This window comes from Heptranchias perlo, unplaced genomic scaffold, assembly GCF_035084215.1.
Source record: "Heptranchias perlo isolate sHepPer1 unplaced genomic scaffold, sHepPer1.hap1 HAP1_SCAFFOLD_1121, whole genome shotgun sequence".
Classification (NCBI taxonomy): Eukaryota; Metazoa; Chordata; class Chondrichthyes; order Hexanchiformes; family Hexanchidae; genus Heptranchias; species Heptranchias perlo.
The window spans coordinates 1-25,052 of record NW_027138343.1 but is presented as its reverse complement, the minus strand read 5'-3'; the positions used below and the strand labels follow the sequence as shown (position 1 = coordinate 25,052).

Genomic DNA, 25,052 nt, shown 5'->3' with positions numbered 1-25,052 from the left:
AACAGTCACTTGGACAAGTGTGGATTGATTAGGAAAGCCAGCACGGATTTGTTAAAGGCAAATCGTGTTTAACTAACCTGATAGAGTTTTTTGATGAGGTAACAGGGAGGGTCGATGAGGGCAATGCAGTTGATGTGGTGTAAATGGACTTTCAAAGATTGGTGTGGGAGACTGGGGTTTCGATTCATGGGGCACTGGCACCAGTACTGGGGAAAGAGGGAGCTGATCCGTCAGGACGGGCTTCACCTGAACCGTGCTGGGACCAGAGTTCAAGTGAATCGAATAACGAGGGAGTTAGATAGGGCATTAAACTAAATAAGGCGGGGGGGGGTGGGTGGGAGAGGGTCCCGGTGGAGAGAAATCTAGAATGCTTAAAGAGAAAAGACAAGGAAGCAGTGCAGGAAAGTGATTGGGGTAAGGTTAACCAGTAGTAGTGGGGAAAATGCTGGAGTCTATTATAAAGGATGTGATAACAGGACACTTAGAAAATATCAACGGGATTAGACAAAGTCAACACGGATTTATGAAAGGGAAATCATGTTTGACAAACCTACTGGAGTTTTTTGAGGATGTAACTGATAGAATAGATAAGGGAGAACCAATGGATGTGGTTTATTTGGATTTTCAGAAGGCCTTTGATAAGAGGTTAGTGTGCAAAATTGAAGCACATGGGACTGGGGGGAATATACTGGCATGGATTGAGAATTGGTTAACAGACAGGAAACAGAGAGTAGGAATAAATGGGTCTTTTTCGGGGTGGCAGGCAGTGACTAGTGGGGTACCGCAGGGATCAGTGCTTGGGCCCCAGCTATTCACAATATATATCAATGATTTGGATGAGGGAACCAAATGTAATATTTCCAAGTTTGCTGATGACACAAAACTAGGTGGGACCGTGAGTTGTGAGGAGGATGCAAAGAGGCTTCAAGGCGATTTAAACAAGTTGAGTGAGTGGGCAAATACATGGCAGATGCAGTATAATGTGGATAAATGTGAAGTTATCCACTTCGGAAGGAAAAACAGAAAGGCAGAGTATTATTTAAATGGTGATAGATTGGGGAATGTTGATGTACAAAGAGACCTGGGTGTCCTTGTACACCAGTTACTGAAAGCAAACATGCAGGTGCAGCAAGCAGTTAGGAAGGTGAATGGTATGTTGGCCTTCATTGCAAGAGGATTTGAGTACAGGAGCAAGGATGTCTTACTGCAGTTATACAGGGCCTTGGTGAGACCATACCTGGAGAATTGTGTGCAGTTTTAGTCTCCTTACCTAAGAAAGGATATACTTGCCATAGAGGGAGTGCAACGAAGGTTCACCAGACTGATTCCTGGGATGGCAGGACTGTCGTATGAGGAGAGATTGGGTCGACTCGGCCTGTATTCACTGGAGTTTAGAAGAATGAGAGGGGATCTCATTGAAACATATAAAATTCTGACAGGGCGAGACAGACTGGATACAGGGAGGATGTTTCCCCTGGCTGGGGGGTCCAGAACGAGGGGTCACAGTCTCAGGATACGGGGTAGGAGATTTAGGACTGAGATGAGGAGAAATTTCTTCACTCAGAGGGTGGTGAACCTGTGGAATTCTCTACCACAGAAGGCTGTGGAGGCCAAGTCACTGAATATATTTCAGAAGGAGATAGATAGATTTCTAGACACAAAAGGCATCAAGGGGAATGGGGAGAGAGCGGGAATATAGCACTTTGAGAACTTCCACCACACAGACTGCAGCGGTTCAAGAAGGCGGCTCACCACCACCTTCTCGAGGGCAATTAGGGATGGGCAATAAATGCCGGCCTCGCCAGCGACGCCCACATCCCGTGAACGAATAAAAAAAATGGTATTGAGATCGAGGATCAGCCATGATCATATTGAATGGCGCAGCAGGCTCGAAGGGCCCAGTGGCCGACTCCTGCTCCTATTTTCTATGTTTCAAAAGGCGTTTGATAAAGTGTCGCATGGTGGGCTTATCATTAAGATTGCGGCCCCTGGAATAAAGGGGGCAGTAGCAACATGGATACAGAACTGGCTAAATAACAGGAAACAGAGAGTAGTGGTGAACGGTTGTTTTTCGGACTGGAGGGAGGTGTACAGTGGTGTTCCCCAGGGGTCGGTGCTGGGACCACTGCTTTTCTTGATATAAATGACTTGGACTTGGGTGTACAGGACACAATTTCAAAATTTGCTGATGACACAAAACTTGGAAGTGTAGTGAACAGTGAGGAGGATAGTGATAGACTTCAAGAGGATATAGACAGGCTGGTGGAATGGGCGGACACGTGGCAGATGAAATTTAACGTAGAAAAATGTGAAGTGATACATTTCGGTAGGAAGAACGAGGAGAGGCAATATAAACTAGAGGGCACAACTCTAAAAGGGGTACAGGAACATAGAGATCTGGGGGTATATGTGCACAAATTGTTGAAAGTGGCAGGGCAGGTTGAGAAAGCGGTTAAAAAAGCATACGGGACCCTGGGCTTTATAAATAGAGGCACAGAGTACAAAAGCAAGGAAGTGATGATGCAAGGCAGTCCATATACATCACATCAACTGCATTGCCCTCATCGACCCTCTCTGTTACCTCATCAAAAAACTCTATCAGGTTAGTTAAACATGACTTGCCTTTAACAAATCCGTGCTGGCTTTCCCGAATCAATCCACCCTCGTAACCAAGTGACTGTTAATTCTGTCCTGGATTATCATTTCTAAAAGTTTCCCCACCACTGAGGTTAAACTGACCGGCCTGTAGTTGCTGGGTTTATCCTTACACCATTTTTTGAACAGGGTGTAGTTTTTACAAATCTCCAGTCCTCTGGCACCACCCACTGTATCTAAGGATGTTTGGAAGATTATGGCCAGTCCCTCCGCAATTTCCACCCTTACTTCCCTCAGCAACCTAGGATGCATCCCATCCGGACCGGGTGATTTATCTACTTTAAGTACAGCCAGCCTTTCCAGTACCTCCTCTTTATCAATTTTTAGCCCATCCAGTATCTCAACTATATCTTCCTTTACAGACACTCTGGCAGCATCATATTTAACAATATATTAAGTGAATGAGAGTGCTAAAGGAGAACGTGGGCTTATTAAAGACAGATGCAGGCGAGACTATAATGGACAGTAAGAAAATAGCAGATTTGTTAAATGAATGCTTTGTATCCATTTTCAAAGTGGAGGATGGATAAAATACTGGTGGTAAAGGGAAATTAAAAATAGATCAAGGGGAGGAACTTAGTGGATTTAATATAAGTTTTTTTAAAAAAGTAATGGAGAAAATAATGGGACTGAAATAGACAAATCTCCAGATCTTCATGGTTTCCACCCAGGGTGTTAAAAGAAACAGGTGGGGAAATTGCAGATGTGTTCGATATAATTTTTCAACAGTCTCGACTCGATAATTGTTCCGTTGGATTGGAAAATTGCAAATGTCAGTTCATTATTTAAGAAGGGAGGGAGAGAGAAACCAGGAGATCACAGACCTGTCAGTTTAACATTAATTGTGGGGACGTTACTGAAATCAGAGACAGAGTGACTGAGCACTGGGACAAATATGAGCTGATCAGGGAGAGCCAGCGTGGGTTTGTAAAGAGTCGGTCATGTCTAATGTACCGAGTTGAATTTTTGAGGAGGTCAGTAACGTGGTCGATGAGGGAGTGTTGATGGATGTTGTTTATCTGGACTTCCAGAAGGCATTCGACAAGGTCCCACACAAGAGACTGTTTGGAAAAATGGAAGAGCATGGAATTGGAGGTTACCTATTGGCTTGGGTGGCAAATTGGTTACAAGGTCGGAGCCAGAGAGTGGGGGCAATGGGTATGGACTCCAGTTGGCAGAATGTGACAGGGGTCTGTACTGGGGCCTCAGCTTTTCACCATATTTATCAATGACCTGAATGAAGGAATAGCGAGCTGTATATCCAAGTTTGCTGATGACACTAAGCTCGGTGGCACAGTGAGTCGTGCAGATGGGAGCAGAAAGTTGCAAAGGGACATTGTTAGATTCAGTGAGTGGGCAAAACTGTGGCAGATAGAGTTCAATGTGGGGAATTGTGACTGGGCCTAAGAAAGATTGATCAGAGTATTCTCTAAATGGCGAGAAGCTGGGAACGAGAGAGAGCCGAGAGATTTCGGGGTCCAAGTACAGAAATCGCTAAAAGCTAGGGGACAGGTACAAAAATTAATTAAAAAGGCCTTTGTCTCAAGAGGGCTGGAATACAAAGGGGAGGAAGTGATGTTCCAGCTGTACAGAGCTCGGGTTAAACCCCATCTGGAGACTGGGTTCAGTTCTGGGCACCGCACCTCAGGAAGGAGAGATTGGCCCTGGAGGGGGTGCAGTGCACATTCACCAGAATAATACTGGGACCCCCCATTCCGAGTCTCCAATCTGGGACCCTTAGCTGTACTCTGATAGGGACGGGACCTCTGACCTTCCTGATCAGTAGTACTGAGGTCTGTTGTATGACCTGCCCTGGCTAAGAGCAGCTCACTGGGGTCCCCACTGCTCCGTCTGGCTTGGTACCACTCGGGCAGCTCAGTCAATCATTGCCGTACTAACAAAACGTGGTGTCCTGGGCAATAATCCTCCCTCAAACAGCACCAAGAACAGATTTTCTGCTCATTTATCTCTCAGCTGTTTCTGGGATCTTGCCGTGCGTAAATTGGCTGCTGCGTTTCCCACATTACAACAGCTGTAAAGTGCTTCGGGCCGTGTTGAGGTGGTGAATGGTGCAGTAGAAATGGGAGTTTGTTAGTTCTTTCTAATCTCAGCGTTTTACTGCAGAGCGGAGGAAAGTGGTGGGGAGGGGGAGTGATATTTCACCTCCTGCACACCCCCTCAGTGTGGTGAATACGGGCACAACGCTCTCTGCCTGCCCTGTGTTGATGTGGAGAGTGTGGACTGGACAAGGAGGGTTCCTGTTCAGGTAATCCAGGACTGTCAGCAGATGCTCTGATTGGAGCCAGTGCTGAGGAAAGGGTCCGACTCCCCGGGACCCTGTCTCCCCCCCCCCCCCCCCCCCCCCCCGAGACCCCCCTCTCGTTCCCCCCCCCCCCCCGAGACCTCTCTCTCGTTCCCCCCCCCCCCCCCGAGACCTCTCTCTCGTTCCCCCCCCCGAGACCTCTCTCTCGTTCCCCCCCCCCCCCCCCGAGACCTCTCTCTCGTTCCCCCCCCCCCCGAGACCTCTCTCTCGTTCCCCCCCCCCCCCCCGAGACCTCTCTCTCGTTCCCCCCCCCCCGAGACCTCTCTCTCGTTCCCCCCCCCCCCCCCCGAGACCTCTCTCTCGTTCCCCCCCCCCCCCCCCCCGAGACCTCTCTCTCGTTCCCCCCCCCCCGAGACCTCTCTCTCGTTCCCCCCCCCCCCCCCCGAGACCTCTCTCTCGTTCCCCCCCCCCCCCCCCCGAGACCTCTCTCTCGTTCCCCCCCCCCCCCCCCCGAGACCTCTCTCTCGTTCCCCCCCCCCCCCGAGACCTCTCTCTCGTTCTCCCCCCCCCCCCCCGAGACCTCTCTCTCGTTCCCCCCCCCCCCCCCCCCCCGAGACCTCTCTCTCGTTCCCCCCCCCCCCCGAGACCTCTCTCTCGTTCCCCCCCCCCCCGAGACCTCTCTCTCGTTCCCCCCCCCCCCGAGACCTCTCTCTCGTTCCCCCCCCCCCGAGACCTCTCTCTCGTTCTCCCCCCCCCCCCCCGAGACCTCTCTCTCGTTCCCCCCCCCCCCCCCCCCCCCCGAGACCTCTCTCTCGTTCCCCCCCCCCCCCCGAGACCTCTCTCTCGTTCCCCCCCCCCCCCGAGACCTCTCTCTCGTTCCCCCCCCCCCCGAGACCTCTCTCTCGTTCCCCCCCCCCCCCGAGACCTCTCTCTCGTTCCCCCCCCCCCCCCGAGACCTCTCTCTCGTTCCCCCCCCCCCGAGACCTCTCTCTCGTTCCCCCCCCCCCCCGAGACCTCTCTCTCGTTCCCCCCCCCCCCCCCGAGACCTCTCTCTCGTTCCCCCCCCCCCCCGAGACCTCTCTCTCGTTCCCCCCCCCCCCCGAGACCTCTCTCTCGTTCCCCCCCCCCCCCCCGAGACCTCTCTCTCGTTCCCCCCCCCCCCCCGAGACCTCTCTCTCGTTCCCCCCCCCCCCGAGACCTCTCTCTCGTTCCCCCCCCCCCCCGAGACCTCTCTCTCGTTCCCCCCCCGCCCCCCCCCCCCCCCGAGACCTCTCTCTCGATCCCCCCCCCCCCCCGAGACCTCTCTCTCGTTCCCCCCCCCCCCCCGAGACCTCTCTCTCGTTCCCCCCCCCCCCGAGACCTCTCTCTCGTTCCCCCCCCCCCCCGAGACCTCTCTCTCGTTCCCCCCCCCCCCCGAGACCTCTCTCTCGTTCCCCCCCCCCCCCCGAGACCTCTCTCTCGTTCCCCCCCCCCCCCCGAGACCTCTCTCTCGTTCCCCCCCCCCCCCCGAGACCTCTCTCTCGTTCCCCCTCTCCCCTCCCCCTCCCCCCCCCCCCCCCCCCCCCCCCCCCGAGACCTTTCTCCCCCCAGCCCCAAGACCTTTCTCCCGTTCTGAAACCCAGTGTCTGCCCCGTACCCGGGTTAATGGGAATCTCTGGCCTATTTCTGACAGGACAATTCCCTGGTGGTGTGGAAGGAGATCGACCTGGCCCGTCTGTCAGAGAAGGAGCGACGTGACACCCAGAACGAGATCCTGATCCTCTCGGTGCTCCAGCACCACAATATCATTGCCTACTACAACCACTTCCTGGATGACAGCAAGCTGCTGATTGAGGTGGAATACTGCAACGGTGAGCAAGGGTCGGGGAGCGAGGGTCGAGCGGGGAACCATCCTCACTGTCGGGGAGCATCGTGTCAGTGCTGTCAGCCGGAGATGTACAGCACCAGAAATTGGGGGACGGGCGGGGAAGGGTACGGGAGGGTCAGGCGGGAGAGAGTCACGCGTCAGGCGGAGTCCGGGCTGGGCTGGGCTGGGGTCGGGTACAGTCGGTTCTGTTTGTTACTCTGTGTAACCCCGTCCACAGTATTCCTGGCTAGTGTAGATTAAAGTTTCATTCTGTTTTGTGACTCCAATTTCTGTGTTTGCAGGGGGAATCTGTACGATAAGATCCTGCAGCAGAGCGGGAAGCTGTTTATCGAGGAGGTAAGGCACTGTACATCGAACATAGAGTTAGTTACAACAGCTCCACCGTCCACACCACACGAGCCCTGACGGGAAGGGATAAGACCCGCTGGGCAGTGTGTTCCATTTACCCGCTGGGCAGTGTGTTCCATTTACCCGCTGGGCAGTGTGTTCCATTTACCCGCTGGGCAGTGTGTTCCATTTACCCGCTGGGCAGTGTGTTCCATTTACCCGCTGGGCAGTGTGTTCATTTACCCGCTGGGCAGTGTATCCGAGGATCCTCATTACATTTTGTATTGTTCCTAACTCTTTATCTTGTTGTGTTTAGACTGTCGTGTGGTACTTGTACCAGATTGTGTCAGCAGTCGCTCATATCCACCGCTATGGAATTCTTCACAGGTCAGTAAACTCGGCTTTGTGTGAGACAGGGAGTCTGTACACTGGGGTATATGTGTGTGAGATAGGGAGTCTGTATAATAGTATCATATATACAGCACAGGAGGAGGCCATTCAGCCCATTGTGCCTGTGTTGGCTCTTTGAAAGAGCTATCCAATTAGTCCCACTCCCCTGCTCTTTCCCCATTGCCCTGTAAAGTTTTCCCTTTTCAAGAATTTGACCAATTCCCTTTTGAAAGTTATTATTGAGTCGTCTTCCAGGCAGTGAATCCAGATCATAACAACTCGCAGGTTTAAAAAAATGTTTCCTCATGTCGCTCTTTTGCCGATCACCTTAAATCTGTCCCCTCTGGTTACTGACCCTCCTGCCATTGGAAACAGTTTCTCCTTATTTACTCTATCAAAACCCCTCATGATTTTGAACACCGCGATCAAATCTCCCCTTAACCTTCTCTGCTCTAAGGAGAACAATCCCAGCTTCTCCAGTCTCTCCACATAACTGAAGTCCCTCATCCCTGGAATCATTCTAGTAAATCTCCTCTGCACCCTCTCGAAGGCCTTGACATCCTTCCTAAAGTGCGGTGCCCAGAATTGGACACAATACTCCAGCTCAGGCCTAACCAGTGTTTTATAAAGGTTTAGCATAACTTCCTTGCATTTGTACTCTGTGCCTCTATTTATAAAGCCCAGGATCCCGTATGCTTTTTTAACAGCCTTCTCAACCTGCCCTGCCACCATCAACGATTTGTGCACATATACCCCCAGATCTCTCTGTTCCTGTACCCCTTTTAGAATTGTGCCCTCTAGTTTATATTGCCTCTTCTCATTCTTCCCAACGAAATGTATCACTTCGTATTTTTCTGCGTTAAATGTCATCTGCCACGTGTCCGCCCATGCCACCAGCCTGTCTATATCCTCTTGAAGTCTATCACTGTCCTCCTCACTGTTCACTACACTTCTAAATTTTATGTCATCTGCAAATTTTGAAATTGTGCCCTGTACACCCAAGTCCAAGTCATTAATATATATCAAGAAAAGCAGTGGTCCCAGCACCGACCCCTGGGGAACACCACTGTACACCTCCCTCCAGTCCGAAAAACAACCGTTCACCACTACTCTCTGTTTCCTGTTACTTAGCCAATTCTGTATCCATGCTGCTACTGCCCCCTTTATTCCATGGGCCGCAATCTAAATGATAATCACTTTATCAAACGCCTGTTGAAAGTCCATATAAACCACATCAACTGCGTTGCCCACATCGACCCTTTCTGTTACCTCATCAAAAAACTCTTATCAGGTTAGTTAAACATGATTTGCCTTTAACAAATCCATGCTGGCTTTCCCAAATCAATCCACACTCGTCCAAGTGACCGTTAATTCTGTCCCGGATTATCGTTTCTAAAAGTTTACCCCCAACACTGAGGTTATCCTTACACCCTTTTTTGAACAAGGGTAACATTTGCTTTTTGAACAACACTGTAACTTGTACACTGGTATATGTGTGTGTCCCTGAGGTGGGTATACAGTGTGCTGTGTGAGCTCTCCCACGTACAGTCCCTGAGGTGGGTATACAGTGTGCTGTGTGAGCTCCCCCACGTACAGTCCCTGAGGTGGGTATACAGTGTGCTGTGTGAGCTCTCCCACATACGGTCCCTGAGGCGGGTATACAGTGTGCTGTGTGAGCTCCCCCACGTACAGTCCCTGAGGTGGGTATACAGTGTGCTGTGTGAGCTCTCCCACGTACAGTCCCTGAGGCGGGTATACAGTGTCCTGCTGTGTGAGCTCTCCCACGTACAGTCCCTGAGGCGGGTATACAGTGTGCTGTGTGAGCTCTCCCACGTACAGTCCCCTGAGGTGGGTATACAGTGTGTGCTGTGTGAGCTCCCCCACGTACAGCCCCTGAGGTGGGTATACAGTGTGTGCTGTGTGAGCTCCCCCACGTACAGTCCCCTGAGGTGGGGTATACAGTGTGTGCTGTGTGAGCTCCCCCACGTACAGTCCCTGAGGTGGGTATACAGTGTGTGCTGTGTGAGCTCTCCCACGTACAGTCCCTGAGGTGGGTATACAGTGTGTGCTGTGTGAGCTCTCCCACGTACAGTCCCTGAGGCGGGTATACAGTGTGTGCTGTGTGAGCTCCCCCATGTACAGTCCCTGAGGCGGGTATACAGTGTGTGCTGTGTGAGCTCCCCCACGTACAGTCCCTGAGGCGGGTATACAGTGTTGCTGTGTGAGCTCCCCCACGTACAGTCCCTGAGGCGGGTATACAGTGTGCTGTGTGAGCTCACCCACGTACAGTCCCTGAGGTGGGTAGACAGTGTGCTGTGTGAGCTCCCCCACGTGCAGTCCCTGAGGCGGGTATACAGTGTGCTGTGTGAGCTCTCCCATGTACAGTCCCTGAGGTGGGTATACAGTGTGCTGTGTGAGCTCTCCCACGTACAGTCCCTGAGGCGGGTATACAGTGTGTGCTGTGTGAGCTCTCCCACGTACAGTCCCTGAGGCGGGTATACAGTGTGCTGTGTGAGCTCTCCCACGTACAGTCCCTGAGGCGGGTATACAGTGTGTGCTGTGTGAGCTCCCCCACGTACAGTCCCTGAGGTGGGTATACAGTGTGCTGTGTGAGCTTCTCCCACGTACAGTCCCTGAGGCGGGTATACAGTGTGCTGTGTGAGCTCCCCCACGTACAGTCCCTGAGGTGGGTATACAGTGTGCTGTGTGAGCTCTCCCCACGTACAGTCCCTGAGGCGGGTATACAGTGTGCTGTGTGAGCTCTCCCACGTACAGTCCCCTGAGGCGGGTATACAGTGTGCTGTGTGAGCTCCCCCACGTACAGTCCCTGAGACGGGTATACAGTGTGCTGTGTGAGCTCCCCCACGTACGGTCCCCTGAGGCGGGTATACAGTGTGCTGTGAGCGCTCCCACACATACGGTCCCTGAGGCGGGGTATACTGTGTGCTGTGTGAACTCCCCCACGTACGGTCCCTGAGGTGGGTATACAGTGTGTGCTGTGTGAGCTCCCCCACGTACAGTCCCTGAGGCGGGTATACAGTGTGCTGTGTGAGCTCTCCCACGTACAGTCCCTGAGGTGGGTATACAGTGTGCTGTGTGAGCTCCCCACGTACAGTCCCTGAGGGCGGGTATACAGTGTGCTGTGTGAGCTCCCCCACGTACGGTCCCTGAGGTCTGTATACAGTGTGCTGTGTGAGCTCCCCCACGTACAGTCCCTGAGGCGGGTATACAGTGTGCTGTGTGAGCTCTCCCACGTACAGTCCCTGAGGTGGGTATACAGTGTGTGCTGTGTGAGCTCCCCCCACGTACAGTCCCTGAGGCGGGTATACAGTGTGCTGTGTGAGCTCCCCCACGTACAGTCCCTGAGGCGGGTATACAGTGTGCTGTGTGAGCTCTCCCACGTACAGTCAATGAGGCGGGTATTACAGTGTGCTGTGTGAGCTCTCCCACGTACAGTCCCCTGAGGTGGGTATACAGTGTGCTGTGTGAGCTCTCCCACGTACAGTCCCTGAGGTGGGTATACAGTGTGTGCTGTGTGAGCTCTCCCATGTACAGTCCCTGAGGTGGGTATACAGTGTGTGCTGTGTGAGCTCTCCCACGTACAGTCCCTGAGGCGGGTATACAGTGTGCTGTGTGAGCTCCCCCACGTACGGTCCCTGAGGTGGGTATACAGTGCGTGCTGTGTGAGCTCTCCCACGTACAGTCCCTGAGGCGGGTATACAGTGTGCTGTGTGAGCTCCCCCACGTACGGTCCCTGAGGTGGGTATACAGTGTGTGCTGTGTGAGCTCTCCCACGTACAGTCCCTGAGGTGGGTATACAGTGTGCTGTGTGAGCTCCCCCACGTACAGTCCCTGAGGTGGGTATACAGTGTGCTGTGTGAGCTCTCCCACGTACAGCCCCTGAGGTGGGTATACAGTGTGCTGTGTGAGCTCTCCCACGTACAGTCCCTGAGGTGGGTATACAGTGTGCTGTGTGAGCTCTCCCACGTACAGTCCCTGAGGCGGGTATACAGTGTGTGCTGTGTGAGCTCCCCCACGTACAGTCCCCTGAGGTGGGTATACAGTGCGTGCTGTGTGAGCTCCCCCACGTACAGTCCCTGAGGTGGGTATACAGTGTGCTGTGTGAGCTCCCCCACGTACAGTCCCTGAGGTGGGTATACAGTGCGTGCTGTGTGAGCTCCCCCACGTACAGTCCCTGAGGTGGGTATACAGTGTGCTGTGTGAGCTCCCCCACGTACGGTCCCTGAGGTGGGTATACAGTGTGCTGTGTGAGCTCCCCCACGTACGGTCCCTGAGACGGGTATACAGTGTGCTGTGTGAGCTCCCCCACGTACGGTCCCTGAGGCGGGTATACAGTGTGCTGTGAGCGCTCCCACACATACGGTCCCTGAGGCGGGTATACTGTGTGCTGTGTGAACTCCCCCACGTACGGTCCCTGAGGTGGGTATACAGTGTGTGCTGTGTGAGCTCCCCCACGTACAGTCCCTGAGGCGGGTATACAGTGTGCTGTGTGAGCTCTCCCACGTACAGTCCCTGAGGTGGGTATACAGTGTGCTGTGTGAGCTCCCCCACGTACAGTCCCTGAGGCGGGTATACAGTGTGCTGTGTGAGCTCCCCCACGTACAGTCCCCGAGGTGTGTATACAGTGTGCTGTGTGAGCTCCCCCACATACGGTCCCCTGAGGTGGGTATACAGTGTGTGCTGTGTGAGCTCCCCCACGTACAGTCCCTGAGGCGGGTATACAGTGTGCTGTGTGAGCTCTCCCACGTACAGTCCCTGAGGTGGGTATACAGTGTGCTGTGTGAGCTCCCCCACGTACAGCCCCTGAGGTGGGTATACAGTGTGCTGTGTGAGCTCCCCCACATACGGTCCCTGAGGTGGGTATACAGTGTGTGCTGTGTGAGCTCCCCCACGTACAGTCCCTGAGGCGGGTATACAGTGTGTGCTGTGTGAGCTCCCCCACATACAGGTCCCTGAGGCGGGTATACAGTGTGCTGTGTGAGCTCCCCCACGTACAGTCCCTGAGGTGGGTATACAGTGTGCTGTGTGAGCTCTCCCACGTACAGTCCCTGAGGCGGGTATACAGTGTGCTGTGTGAGCTCCCCCACGTACGGTCCCTGAGGCGGGCCTTGTTTACCCATGCCTGAGCTGGTGGTGTTCCCCTGTGGGCTCTGTGAAGGACGTTTTCTGATGGTTTGCTTCTTTTCCAGGGATATAAAGACACTGAATATATTCCTCACTAAATCAGACCTGATCAAGCTGGGTGACTATGGCCTGGCCAAACGGCTCAATTCCCCACAGTCCATGGCGGAGACGGTAAGCATTGGGCGCAGCTCATCACCGCGCTGATGCTGGTGGTTCTGTGTCACGGGGTTCACAGTTCAGGCGGTTTTAGGGGCTCTGCACTTTCCTCCCTTCATTTGAAGATCGGGAGCTGCTTCTTGCGAGCAGTCAGTGGCAGGAGGTGTTTTCCCTCTCACTGTGGGAGACCCAGGGCTGGAGTTAACTCTGTCTCAGGAGGTGTTTTCCCTCTCACTGTGGGAGACCCAGGGCCGGAGTTAACTCTGTCTCAGGAGGTGGTATCCACTCTCGCTGTGGGAGACCCAGGGCCGGAGTTAACTCTGTCTCAGGAGGTGTATCCACTCTCACTGTGGGAGACCCAGGGTCGGAGTTAACTCTGTCTCAGGAGGTGTTTTCCCTCTCACTGTGGGAGACCCAGGGCCGGAGTTAACTCTGTCTCAGGAGGTGTATCCACTCTCGCTGTGGGAGACCCAGGGCCGGAGTTAACTCTGTCTCAGGAGGTGTATCCACTCTCGCTGTGAGAGACCCAGGGCCGGAGTTAACTCTATCTCAGGAGGTGTATCCACTCTCACTGTGGGAGACCCAGGGTCGGAGTTAACTCTGTCTCAGGAGGTGTATCCACTCTCACTGTGGGAGACCCAGGGTCGGAGTTAACTCTGTCTCAGGAGGTGTATCCACTCTCGCTGTGGGAGACCCAGGGCCGGAGTTAACTCTGTCTCAGGAGGTGTTTTCCCTCTCACTGTGAGAGACCCAGGGCCGGAGTTAGCTCTGTCTCAGGAGGTGTTTTCCCTCTCACTCAGGGCTGGAATGACCAGATATTCAACCCATGCAGCCTGCCATTCAGTGTGCAGACCCGTCCCTCATTGCTTGACATTAGTCTGCCCACTATCCCAGACCCCGGCTGTGGCCCTCTGTCCTCAATAGGGCTGGTGTGACCAGTACTGCTGGCACTCTGTGCGACTGACTGACGGTCAGGAGCTGGGCTTCACCGGGCAGGGAGGGTGGGAGCTCTGCTCCGGGTTCAGCTGAGTGTCACGGACAGACACCAGGTATCGGTCCTCCGCGGGGTACAACACATACAGCATCAAGGAGCTGTTAGTGGGGCTGTCCCTCCACTGGGGCATCAGACCCTGCAGCTACTGCAGGACCCTCCCCTGGTAATGACCCTCCCCTGGACTAGACCCTGTGATTTGATAATCCTACAGGTGCAGGTGAAGTGTGACATATGCTTTCTACAGCCCTGGTGTCCTGTGCTGGTGGTAGGGTGTGCTGGTGTGTGTTGGTTATGGGGTGTCTGTGGTGCCTTGTGCCGGCGATGGGGTGTCTGCTGGTATCCTGTGCCAGTGATGGGGTGTCTGCTGGTATCCTGTGCCGGTGATGGGGTGTCTGCTGGTATCCTGTGCCGTGATGGGTGTCTGCTGGTATCCTATGCCGGTGATGGGGTGTCTGCTGGTATCCTATGCCGGTGATGGGGTGTCTGCTGGTATCGTATGCCGGTGATGGGGTGTCTGCTGGTATCCTATGCCGATGATGGGGTGTCTGCTGGTATCCTGTGCCGGTGATGGGGTGTCTGCTGGTATTTTGTGCTGGTGATGGGGTGTCTGCTGGTATCCTATGCCGGTGATGGGGTGTCTGCTGGTATCCTATGCCGGTGATGGGGTGTCTGCTGGTATCGTATGCCGGTGATGGGGTGTCTGCTGGTATCCTATGCCGATGATGGGGTGTCTGCTGGTATCCTGGTGCCGGTGATGGGGTGTCTGCTGGTATTCTGTGCTGGTGATGGGTGTCTGCTGGTATCTTGTGCTGGTGATGGGGTGTCTGCTGGTATCTTGTGCTGGTGATGGGGTGTCTGCTGGTATCTTGTGCTGGTGATGGGGTGGTCTGCTGGTATCTTGTGCTGGTGATGGGGTGTCTGCTGGTATCTTGTGCTGGTGATGGGGTGTCTGCTGGTATCTTGTGCTGGTGATGGGGTGTCTGCTGGTATCTTGTGCTGGTGATGGGGTGTCTGCTGGTGTGCTGCGTGTTATAGTTAATGCCCGGTGGTTTATAGGATTGTCTGGTTCTACAGCCTGGTTGACCTGTGTGTGTTCTCTCTCTCGCAGTGTGTTGGGGACCCCGTACTACATGTCTCCAGAACTATGTCAAGGGGAGAAGTACAATTTCAAGTCTGATATCTGGGCCGTGGGATGTGTGCTGTTTGAGCTGCTCACCCTCACACGCACTTTTGATGCAACGGTAGGAGGAAACGTCTGAGGCTTTGGTGCCCACCTCATACCTTTCTGTGCTGTCCCAACTCCGTTGAAGTTACTCCTCCTGTCATCTTCACCCCGTCCACAACCCTGCACTCACTCTCCCACATCCCACTTTGTGCTGAATAGAGGCTGATCGCATCGTTTCCTGCTCCAACTCACCCTCCCACACTGCCCCTTCCTCCAAAATCCACAGGCTTTTAAACACCTCTCCCACTGCTTCCCAGTGTCCCTTCTCTCTCTCTCTCTCTCTCTCTCTCTCTCTCTCTCTCTCTCTCCCTCCCCCCTCTCTCTCTCTCCCCCCTCTCTCTCCCCTCCCCCCTCTCCTCTCTCTCTCTCTCCCTCCCCCCTCTCTCTCTCTCCCCCCTCTCTCTCCCCTCCCCCCTCTCTCCTCTCTCTCTCTCTCTCTCTCTCATCTCATTTCCCCCCCCCCCTCTCTCTCCCTCCCCCCCTCTCTCTCCCTCCCCCCTCTCTCTCCCTCCCCCCTCTCTCTCTCTCTCTCTCTCTCTCTCTCTCTCTCTCTCATTTCCCCCCCCCTCTCTCTCCCTCCCCCCCCTCTCTCTCCCTCCCCCCTCTCTCTCTCCCTCCCCCCTCTCTCTCTCTCTCTCTCTCCCTCCCCCTCTGTCCCCCCGCCCCGTCCATCTCGCCCCCAGCGTCCCCCCGCCACTGGCCCTCTCTCTCTGACTCTGCCTCTGTCCTCCTCTTACTCTGTCTCTCTCATTCTCTCTCTCTCTTATTCTGTCTCTCAATTCTGTCTGTCTCTCTTATTCTGTCTCTCTCTGCCATAGAATCATAGAAAGGTTACAGCACAGAAGGAGGCCATTCGGCCCATCGAATCCACGCCAGCTCTATGAAAGAACAATCCAGCTAGTTCCATTCCCCCACCCTATCCCCGTAGCCCTGCAAATTTTTTCCTTTCAAGTACTTATCCAGTTCCCTTTTGAAGGCCATGGATTGAATCTGCCTCCACCACCCCCTCGGGCAGTGCATTCCAGATCCCAACCACTCGCTGTGTAAAAAGTTTTTCCTCATGTCACCTTTGGTTCTTTTACCAATCACCTTAAATCTGTGCCCTCTGGTTCTCGACCCTTCGCCCAATGGGAACAGTTTCTCTCTATCTACTCTATCTAGACCCTTCATGATTTTGAACACCTCGATCAAATCTCCTCGCAACCGTCTCTGTTCCAAGGAGAACAACCCCAGCTTCTCCAGTCTGTCCACGTAACTGAAGTCCCTCATCCCTGGAATCATTCTAGTAAATCTCTTCTGCACCCTCTCTAAGGCCTTCACATCTTTCCTAAAGTGCGGTGCCCAGAAACTGGACACCATACTCCAGTTGTGGCCGAACCAGTGTTTTATAAAGGTTCATCATAGCTTCCATACTTTTAGAAAAACATAGAAACATAGAAAATAGGAGCAAGAGTAGGCCATTCGGCCCTTCGGGGCCTGCTCCGCCATTCAAAATGATCATGGCTGATCGTCGAACTCAGTACCCTGTTCCTGCTTTTTCCACATATCCCTTCACCCCTTTAGCATTAAGAAATATATCTATCTCCTTCTTGAATACATCTAATGACTTGGCCTCCACTGCCTTCTGTGTAGAGAATTCCACAGGTTCACCACCCTCTATTTATAAAGCCCCGGATCCCGGATGCTTTTTTAACCACTTTCTCAACCTGCCCTGTCACCTTCAACGATTTGTGCACATATACCCCCAGATCTCTCTGTTCCTGTACCCCCTTTTAGAGTTGTGCCCTCTAGTTTATATTGCCTCTCCTCATTCTTCCTACTGAAATGTATCACTTTGTATTTTTCTGCGTTAAATTTCATCTGCCACGTGTCCGCCCATGGCACCAGCCTGTCTATATCCTCTTGAAGTCTATCACTATCCTCCTCACTGTTCACTTACACTTCCAAGTTTTGTATCATCTGCAAATTTTGAAATTGTGTCCTGTACACGCAAGTCCAAGTCATTAATATATATCAAGAAAAGCAGTGGTCCCAGCACTGACCCCTGGGGAACACCACTGTACACCTCCCTCCAGTCCGAAAAACAAACCGTTCACCACTACTCTCTGTTTCCTGTCACTGAGCCAATTCTGTATCCATGTTGCTACTTGCCCCCCTTTATTCCAGGGGCCGCAATCTTAATGATAAGCCTATCATGCGGCACTTTATCAAACACCTTTTGAAAGTCCATATACACCACATCAACCGCATTGCCCTCATCGACCCTCTCTACCACTCATCAAAAAACTCAGGTTAGTTAAACACGATTTGCCTTTAACAAATCCGTGCTGGCTTTCCCTAATCAATCCACCCTCGTAACCAAGTGACTGTTAATTCTGTCCCGGATTATCGTTTCTAAAAGTTTCCCCACCACTGAGGTTAAACTGACTGGCCTGTAGTTGCTGGGTTTATCCTTACACCCTTTTTGAACAAGGGTGCAACATTTGCAATTCTCCAGTTCCTCTGGCAACCCACCCCCGTATCTAAGGATGTTTGGAAGATTATGGCCAGTACCTCCGCAATTTCCACCCTTACTTCCCTCAGCAACCTGGGATGCCTCCCATCCGGGACCGGGTGATTTATCTACTTTAAGTACAGCCAGTCTTTCCAGTACCTCCTCCCCCTCTGGGTCCCCTCGCCCCCCCTCCCCCTCTGGGTCCCCTCGCCCCCCCCTCCCCCTCTGGGTCCCCTCGCCCCCCCCCTCCCCCTCTGGGTCCCCTCGCCCCCCCCCCTCCCCCTCTGGGTCCCCTCGCCCCCCCCCCTCCCCCTCTGGGTCCCCTCGCCCCCACCCTCCCCCTCTGGGTACCCTCGCCCCCCCCTCCCCCTCTGGGTCCCCTCGCCCCCCCCTCCCCTCTGGGTCCCCTCGCCCCCCCCCCCTCCCCCCCTCCTGGGTCCCCTCGCCCCCCCCTCCCCCTCTGGGTCCCCTCGCCCCCCCCTCCCCCTCTGGGTCCCCTCGCCCCCCCCCTCCCCCCCTCTGGGTCCCCTCACCCCCCCCTCCCCCTCTGGGTCCCCTCGCCCCCCTCCCCCTCTGGGTCCCCTCGCCCCCCCCTCCCCCTCTGGGTCCCCCTCGCTCCCCCTCTGGGTCCCCTCGCCTCCCCCTCTGGGTCCCCTCGCCCCCCCCTCCCCCTCTGGGTCCCCTCGCTCCCCCTCTGGGTCCCCCTCGCCTCCCCCTCTGGGTCCCCTCGCCCCCCCCCTCCCCCTCTGGGTCCCCTCGCCCCCCCTCCCCCTCTGGGTCCCCTCGCCCCCCCTCCCCCTCTGGGTCCCCTCGCCCCCCCCTCCCCCTCTGGGTCCCCCTCGCCCCCCCCCCCTCCCCCTCTGGGTCCCCTCGCCCCCCCCCTCCCCCTCTGGGTCCCCTCGCCCCCCCCTCCCCCTCTGGGTCCCCTCGCCCCCCCCTCCCCCTCTGGGTCCCCTCGGCCCCCCCCTCCCCCTCTGGGTCCCCTCGCCCCCCCCTCCCCCTCTGGGTCCCCCTCGCCCCCCCTCCCCCTCTGGGTCCCCCTCGCCCCCCCCTCCCCCCTCTGGGTCCCCTCGCCCCCCCCTCCCCCTCTGGGTCCCCTCGCCCCCCCCTCCCCCTCTGGGTCCCCCTCGCCCCCCCCCCCTCCCCCTCTGGGTCCCCTCGCCCCCCCCCTCCCCCTCTGGGTCCCCTCGCCCCCACCCTCCCCCTCTGGGTCCCCTCGCCCCCCCCCTCCCCCTCTGGGTCCCCTCGCCCCCCCCCCTCCCCCTCTGGGTCCCCTCGCCCCCCCCCCTCCCCCCTCTGGGTCCCCCTCGCCCCCCCCCTCCCCCTCTGGGTCCCCTCGCCCCCCCCCTCCCCCTCTGGGTCCCCTCGCCCCCCCCTCCCCCTCTGGGTCCCCTCGCCCCCCCCTCCCCCTCTGGGTCCCCTCGCCCCCCCCCTCCCCCTCTGGGTCCCCCTCGCCCCCCCCTCCCCCTCTGGGTCCCCTCGCCCCCCCCTCCCCCTCTGGGTCCCCTCGCCCCCCCCTCCCCCTCTGGGTCCCCTCGCCCCCCCCCTCCCCCTCTGGGTCCCCCTCGCCCCCCCCCTCCCCCTCTGGGTCCCCTCGCCCCCCCCTCCCCCTCTGGGTCCCCTCGCCCCCCCCTCCCCCTCTGGGTCCCCTCGCCCCCCCCTCCCCCTCTGGGTCCCCTCGCCCCCCCCTCCCCCTCTGGGTCCCCCTCGCCCCCCCCCTCCCCCTCTGGGTCCCCTCGCCCCCCCCCTCCCCCTCTGGGTCCCCTCGCCCCCCCTCCCCCTCTGGGTCCCCTCGCCCCCCCCCTCCCCCTCTGGGTCCCCTCGCCCCCCCCCTCCCCCTCTGGGTCCCCTCGCCCCCCCCCTCCCCCTCTGGGTCCCCTCGCCCCCCCCTCCCCCTCTGGGTCCCCTCGCCCCCCCTCCCCCTCTGGGTCCCCTCACCCCCCCCTCCCCCTCTGGGTCCCCTCGCCCCCCCCCTCCCCCTCTGGGTCCCCCTCGCCCCCCCTCCCCCTCTGGGTCCCCTCGCCCCCCCCTCCCCCCTCTGGGTCCCCCTCGCCCCCCCCTCCCCCTCTGGGTCCCCTCGCCCCCCCCTCCCCCTCTGGGTCCCCTCGCCCCCCCCCTCCCCCTCTGGGTACCCTCGCCTCTCTCACACTCTCTCTCTCTCTCTCTCTCTCTCTCTCAAGGAGTGGTGTGGGAAGAAGGGGATCCATTTCCTGGGACACTGGCACCAGTACTGGGACAGGAAGGAGCTGGACCACTGCGATAACGCTCCACCTGAACCGGAGTGGGAACAGACCACCCAATAGGGGTACACTGCAGGACCGCCCAATAGGGGTACACTGCAGACCCCCCCGATAGGGATACACTGCAGACCGCCCCGATAGGGGTACACTGCAGACCCCCCAATAGGGGGTACACTGCAGACCCCCCAATAGGGGTACACTGCAGGACCCCCCAATAGGGGTACACTGCAGACCCCCCAATAGGGGTACACTGCAGACCCCCCAATAGGGGTACACTGCAGACCCCCCCAATAGGGGTACACTGCAGACCCCCCCGATAGGGTACACTGCAGACCCCCCCGATAGGGGTACACTGCAGACCCCCCAATAGGGGTACACTGCAGACCCCCCCAATAGGGGTACACTGCAGGACCCCCCAATAGGGGTACACTGCAGACCCCCCAATAGGGGTACACTGCAGATCCCCCAATAGGGGTACACTGCAGACCGCCCAATAGGGGTACACTGCAGACCGCCCAATAGTGGAAAGGAGGTGGAGGAAGAAATATTTAAGCAAATATGTGAACTGAGTAAATGACATAGAATAAGAATCATGGGAGATGTTAACTATCCCCAAATAAACTGGCATGAAGAGGTAGGGAAAGGGGTACAGGGAATGGAGTTTGTACAATGTGTGCAGGGACTCCTTTCTTACCCATATGTGAGAAGCCCAACAAGGGAGGAATCACTGCTGGATCCAGTAATGGGAAATGAACCAGAACAGATAAGAGAAGTAAGCATAGGGGAACATCTAGGCAACAGCGATCACAACATAATAAGGTTTAAGGTAAGGATTGAGAAGGACATCAGTAAAACAAAGACCAAAGTAATAAATTGGAAAAAAAGCTGATCTAGAGGGGATGAGAATGGAACTAGAGAAAATAAACTGGAAAAATTTAAAGGTAAATAAAGAAATAGAAGAGCAGTGGGAAATATTTACAACGGTGATCAATAGAGTCCAGGAGAAATATATCCCACTAAAAGCAAGAACAAACCAGCCAGTAATGACACACCAGGGATAAATAAAGAAATACGGGCAAAATTGAAACTAAGTTTCCTACATTACAACAGTGAGCACATTTCAAAAATACTTCATTGGCTGTAAAGAGCTTTGGGACGTCCTGAGGTCGTGAAAAGTGCAATAGAAATACAAGTCTTTTAAAGAAAAAGGCATACACTGAGTACACAAACAATAAAGGCATACACTGAGTACACAAACAATAAAGGCATACACTGAGTACACAAACAATAAAGGCATACACTGAGTACACAAACAATAAAGGCATACACTGAGTACACAAACAATAAAGGCATACACTGAGTACACAAACAATAAAGGCATACACTGAGTACACAAAACAATAAAGGCATACACTGAGTACACAAACAATAAAGGCATACACTGAGTAACAACAAACAATAAAGGCATACACTGAGTAACACAAAACAATAAAGGCATACACTGAGTACACAAACAATAAAGGCATACACTGAGTACACAAACAATAAAGGCATACACTGAGTACACAAACAATAAAGGCATACACTGAGTACAACAAACAATAAAGGCATACACTGAGTACACAAACAATAAAGGCATACACTGAGTACACAAACAATAAAGGCATACACTGAGTACACAAACAATAAAGGCATACACTGAGTACACAAACAATAAAGGCATACACTGAGTACACAAACAATAAAGGCATACACTGAGTACACAAACAATTAAAGGCATACACTGAGTACACAAACAATAAAGGCATACACTGAGTACAAAACAATAAAGGCATACACTGAGTACATAATAAAGGCATACACTGAGTACATAAACAATAAAGGCATACACTGAGTACACAAACAATAAAGGCATACACTGAGTACATAAACAATAAAGGCATACACTGAGTACACAAACAATAAAGGCATACACTGAGTACATAAACAATAAAGGCATACACTGAGTACACAAACAATAAAGGCATACACTGAGTACATAATAAAGGCATACACTGAGTACATAAACAATAAAGGCATACACTGAGTACACAAACAATAAAGGCATACACTGAGTACATAAACAATAAAGGCATACACTGAGTACATAAACAATAAAGGCATACACTGAGTACACAAACAATAAAGGCATACACTGAGTACACAAACAATAAAGGAGAGGATGACAAAAGGGAAGAGGGAGAGGTTAGGGTAGAAGTTAATAATCAATGAGGAAAGCAAAGAGGAACTACGGAATTAAATTATCAAGGAATATAAAATGAAACAGTAAAGTATTCTCGAGACACATAAATAACAGAAGAAAAATCAGGATAGTGATAGGGTCACTAAGGGATACACACAATAAACTCACAGCTAATTTCACTTTGAAATGGCAGAAATATTGAACAGTTACTTTGCCTCAGTATTTACCAGGGAGACTAACAAGGTCTGCAGGACACTGGAAGAAGAGATTGAAAAAGATATTCAGACATTTAAGATAGAAAGGGGGGAGATAATGATAAACTGATCAAACTTAGAGAGGATAAAAGCCCTGGTCCGGATGGATTGTATCCACGAATATTAAAAGAAGTTCCTGAGGAGATAACAGAGGCACTATTACATTTATATAAAAATTAATCGGAAAAGGGAATAGTGCCAGAGACTGGCGGACAGTTAATGTGATTCCTATATTTAAAAATGGAGATAAAACCAGTCCAGGGAACTATAGACCAGTTAGCTTAACATCAGTGATAGGAATGGAATCTTTACTCAAAGATGTAATAGAGAAACATCTAGAAACTGAAAATATAATAAAGAATAGTCAGTACGGATTTCAGAATGGAAGGTCAGGCTCGACCAACCTTATTGAACTCTTTGAAGAAGTAACAGAAAGAGTAGACAAGGGTAATTGCAGTAGATGTAATATATTTGGATTTTCAAAAGGCCTTCGATGAGGTACCGCATTGTAGACCCGTGACTAAGGTCAGAGCTTGTGGAGTCAGGGGACAAGTAGCAGAATGGATAGCAAGCTGGCTACAAAACAGAAAACAGAGTAGGGGTTTAAAGGTAGTTACTCAGACTGGTGGAAGGTGGGAAGGTGGTGTTCCCCAGGGATCGGTGCTGGGACCACTGTTGTTCACCATTTACATCAACGATTTGGACTCAGGAATCGGAAGTACAATTTCAAAATTTGTGGGTGACGCCAAATTGGGGGGTGTAGTTAATACTGAGGAGGATGGTGACAAAACACAGGGAGACATTAATAAAGTTGCAGAATGGGCATGTAATATTGATAAGTGTGAGGTGGTACATTTTGGTAGGAAGAATTAAGGGGGCCACCATACTGCTTGGATAATAAGAGTCTAAATGGGGTAAAGGAGCAGGGGGATCTGGGGGTCCAGATACACAAATCACTAAAAGTAGTGACGCAGGTTAATAAGGACATTTAAAAAGCAAATCAAGCACTGGGGTTTCATTTCTAGAGGGATAGAATTGAAAAGCAGAGAAGTTATGTTAAACTTGTGTAGAACCTTGGTTAGACCACACTTGGAGCACTGTGAACAGTTCTGGTCTCCATATTATAAAAAGGATATAGAGGCACTGGAGAAGGTGCAAAAAAGATTCACAAGGATGATACCAGAACTGAGAGGATATAATTATCAGGAAAGACTGAACAGGCTGGGGCTCTTTTCTCTCGAAAAGAGAAGACTGAGGGGTGACCTGATAGAGATCTTTAAGATAATGAAAGGGTTTGATAGGGTAGACGTAGAGAGAAAATGTTTCCACTTGTGGGGGAGACCAGAACTAGAGGCCATAAATATAAGATAGTCACAAATAAATCCAATAGGGAATTCAGGAGAAACTTCTTTACCCAGAGAGTGGTGAGAATGTGGAACTCACTCCCACAAGGAGTAGTTGAGGTGAATAGTGTAGATGGATTTAAGGGGAAGCTGGATAAACACATGAGGGAGAAAGGAATAGAAGGATATGCTGATAGGGTGAGATAGAGTAGGGAGGGAGGAGGCTCGTGTGGAGCATAAACACCGGGATAGACCAGTTGGGCCGAATGGCCTGTTTCTGTGCTGCACATTCCATGTAATTCTCTCTCTCTCCATCTGTCCATCCGTCTCTCTATCGTTCCGGCTCTCCCTGGCTCCATTTCGCTCTCTATCCCTCTCTTACTGCCGCTGTCATGCCCGTCCCTCCCTTGCTGTTACAGTCTCTCCTCCCCCTCTGTCCCCGCTCCTCCTCCCCCTTCGTTTCCTTTGCCCAATTGCCTCAGTGATTTTCCTTCCTTCCTTTGCCCAGAACCCGCTGAACCTGTGTGTGAAGATTGTGAGGGGGACGCGCACTATGGAGGTGGACCCGACTGTGTACAGTGACGCCCTGCGCTCCCTGGTGTTGGATTGCCTTGACAAGGTGAGTGTGATTGCTGTCAGACTCGGGTCTGTTAGGACTGTGCACTCGAGACACTGTCCCTCACGGCCCCTCGACGTCCCGCAGCGCGCCCCTCGCCGTCCCCTCAGCGCGCCCCTCGCCGTCCCGCAAGCGCGCCCCTCGCCGTCCCCGCAGCGCGCCCCTCGCCGTCCCGCAGCGCGCCCCTCGCCGTCCCGCAGCGGCGCCCCTCGCCGTCCCGCAGCGCGCCCCTCGCCGTCCCGCAGCGGCGCCCCTCGCCGTCCCGCAGCGCGCCCCTCGCCGTCCCGCAGCGCGCCCCTCGCCGTCCCGCCGCGCCCCTCGCCGTCCCGCCGCGCCCCTCGCCGTCCCGCCGCGCCCCTCGCCGTCCCGCCGCGCCCCTCGCCGTCCCGCCGCGCCGTCCCGCCTCGCCGTCCCGCCGCGCCCCTCGCCGCGCCCCTCGCCGCGCCCCTCGCCGTCCCGCCGCGCCCCTCGCCGTCCCGCCGCGCCCCTCGCCGCGCCCCTCGCCGTCCCGCCGCGCCCCTCGCCGTCCCGCCGCGCCCCTCGCCGCGCCCCTCGCCGTCCCGCCGCGCCCCTCGCCGTCCCGCCGCGCCCCTCGCCGCGCCCCTCGCCGTCCCGCCGCGCCCCTCGCCGTCCCTCGCCGCGCCCCTCGCCGTCCCGCCGCGCCCCCCGCCGCCCCGTCCCGCTGCGCCCTCTCACCCCGCCCCGCCGCGCCCTGCTGCTCACCACGCGTTGCGCCCTCACTTTGCCTCTCTTACAGAATCCAGAGAAGAGACCGACAGCTGAGGAGATCCTGAACCGACCAATCATCAGCCGCCGGAGAGAGTAAGTTCCTTCTGTTACA

General features: G+C 54.5%; 1 protein-coding gene across 1 annotated transcript in view; it reads left to right on the top strand.

Annotated features, from left to right (window-relative positions):
- LOC137307820 (serine/threonine-protein kinase Nek9-like) overlaps positions 1-25,037 on the top strand; it is a 34,271-nt gene extending 9,234 nt beyond the window's left edge. The window contains exons 2-9 of the mRNA XM_067976924.1: positions 6,591-6,769; positions 7,067-7,121; positions 7,429-7,499; positions 12,713-12,818; positions 13,728-13,804; positions 14,906-15,038; positions 24,104-24,214; positions 24,969-25,037. Of these exons, the coding sequence (XP_067833025.1) occupies positions 6,591-6,769; positions 7,067-7,121; positions 7,429-7,499; positions 12,713-12,818; positions 13,728-13,804; positions 14,906-15,038; positions 24,104-24,214; positions 24,969-25,037 (801 nt within the window). The remainder of the gene's footprint in view (positions 1-6,590; positions 6,770-7,066; positions 7,122-7,428; positions 7,500-12,712; positions 12,819-13,727; positions 13,805-14,905; positions 15,039-24,103; positions 24,215-24,968) is intronic.
- The last annotated feature ends 15 nt before the right edge of the window (positions 25,038-25,052 follow it).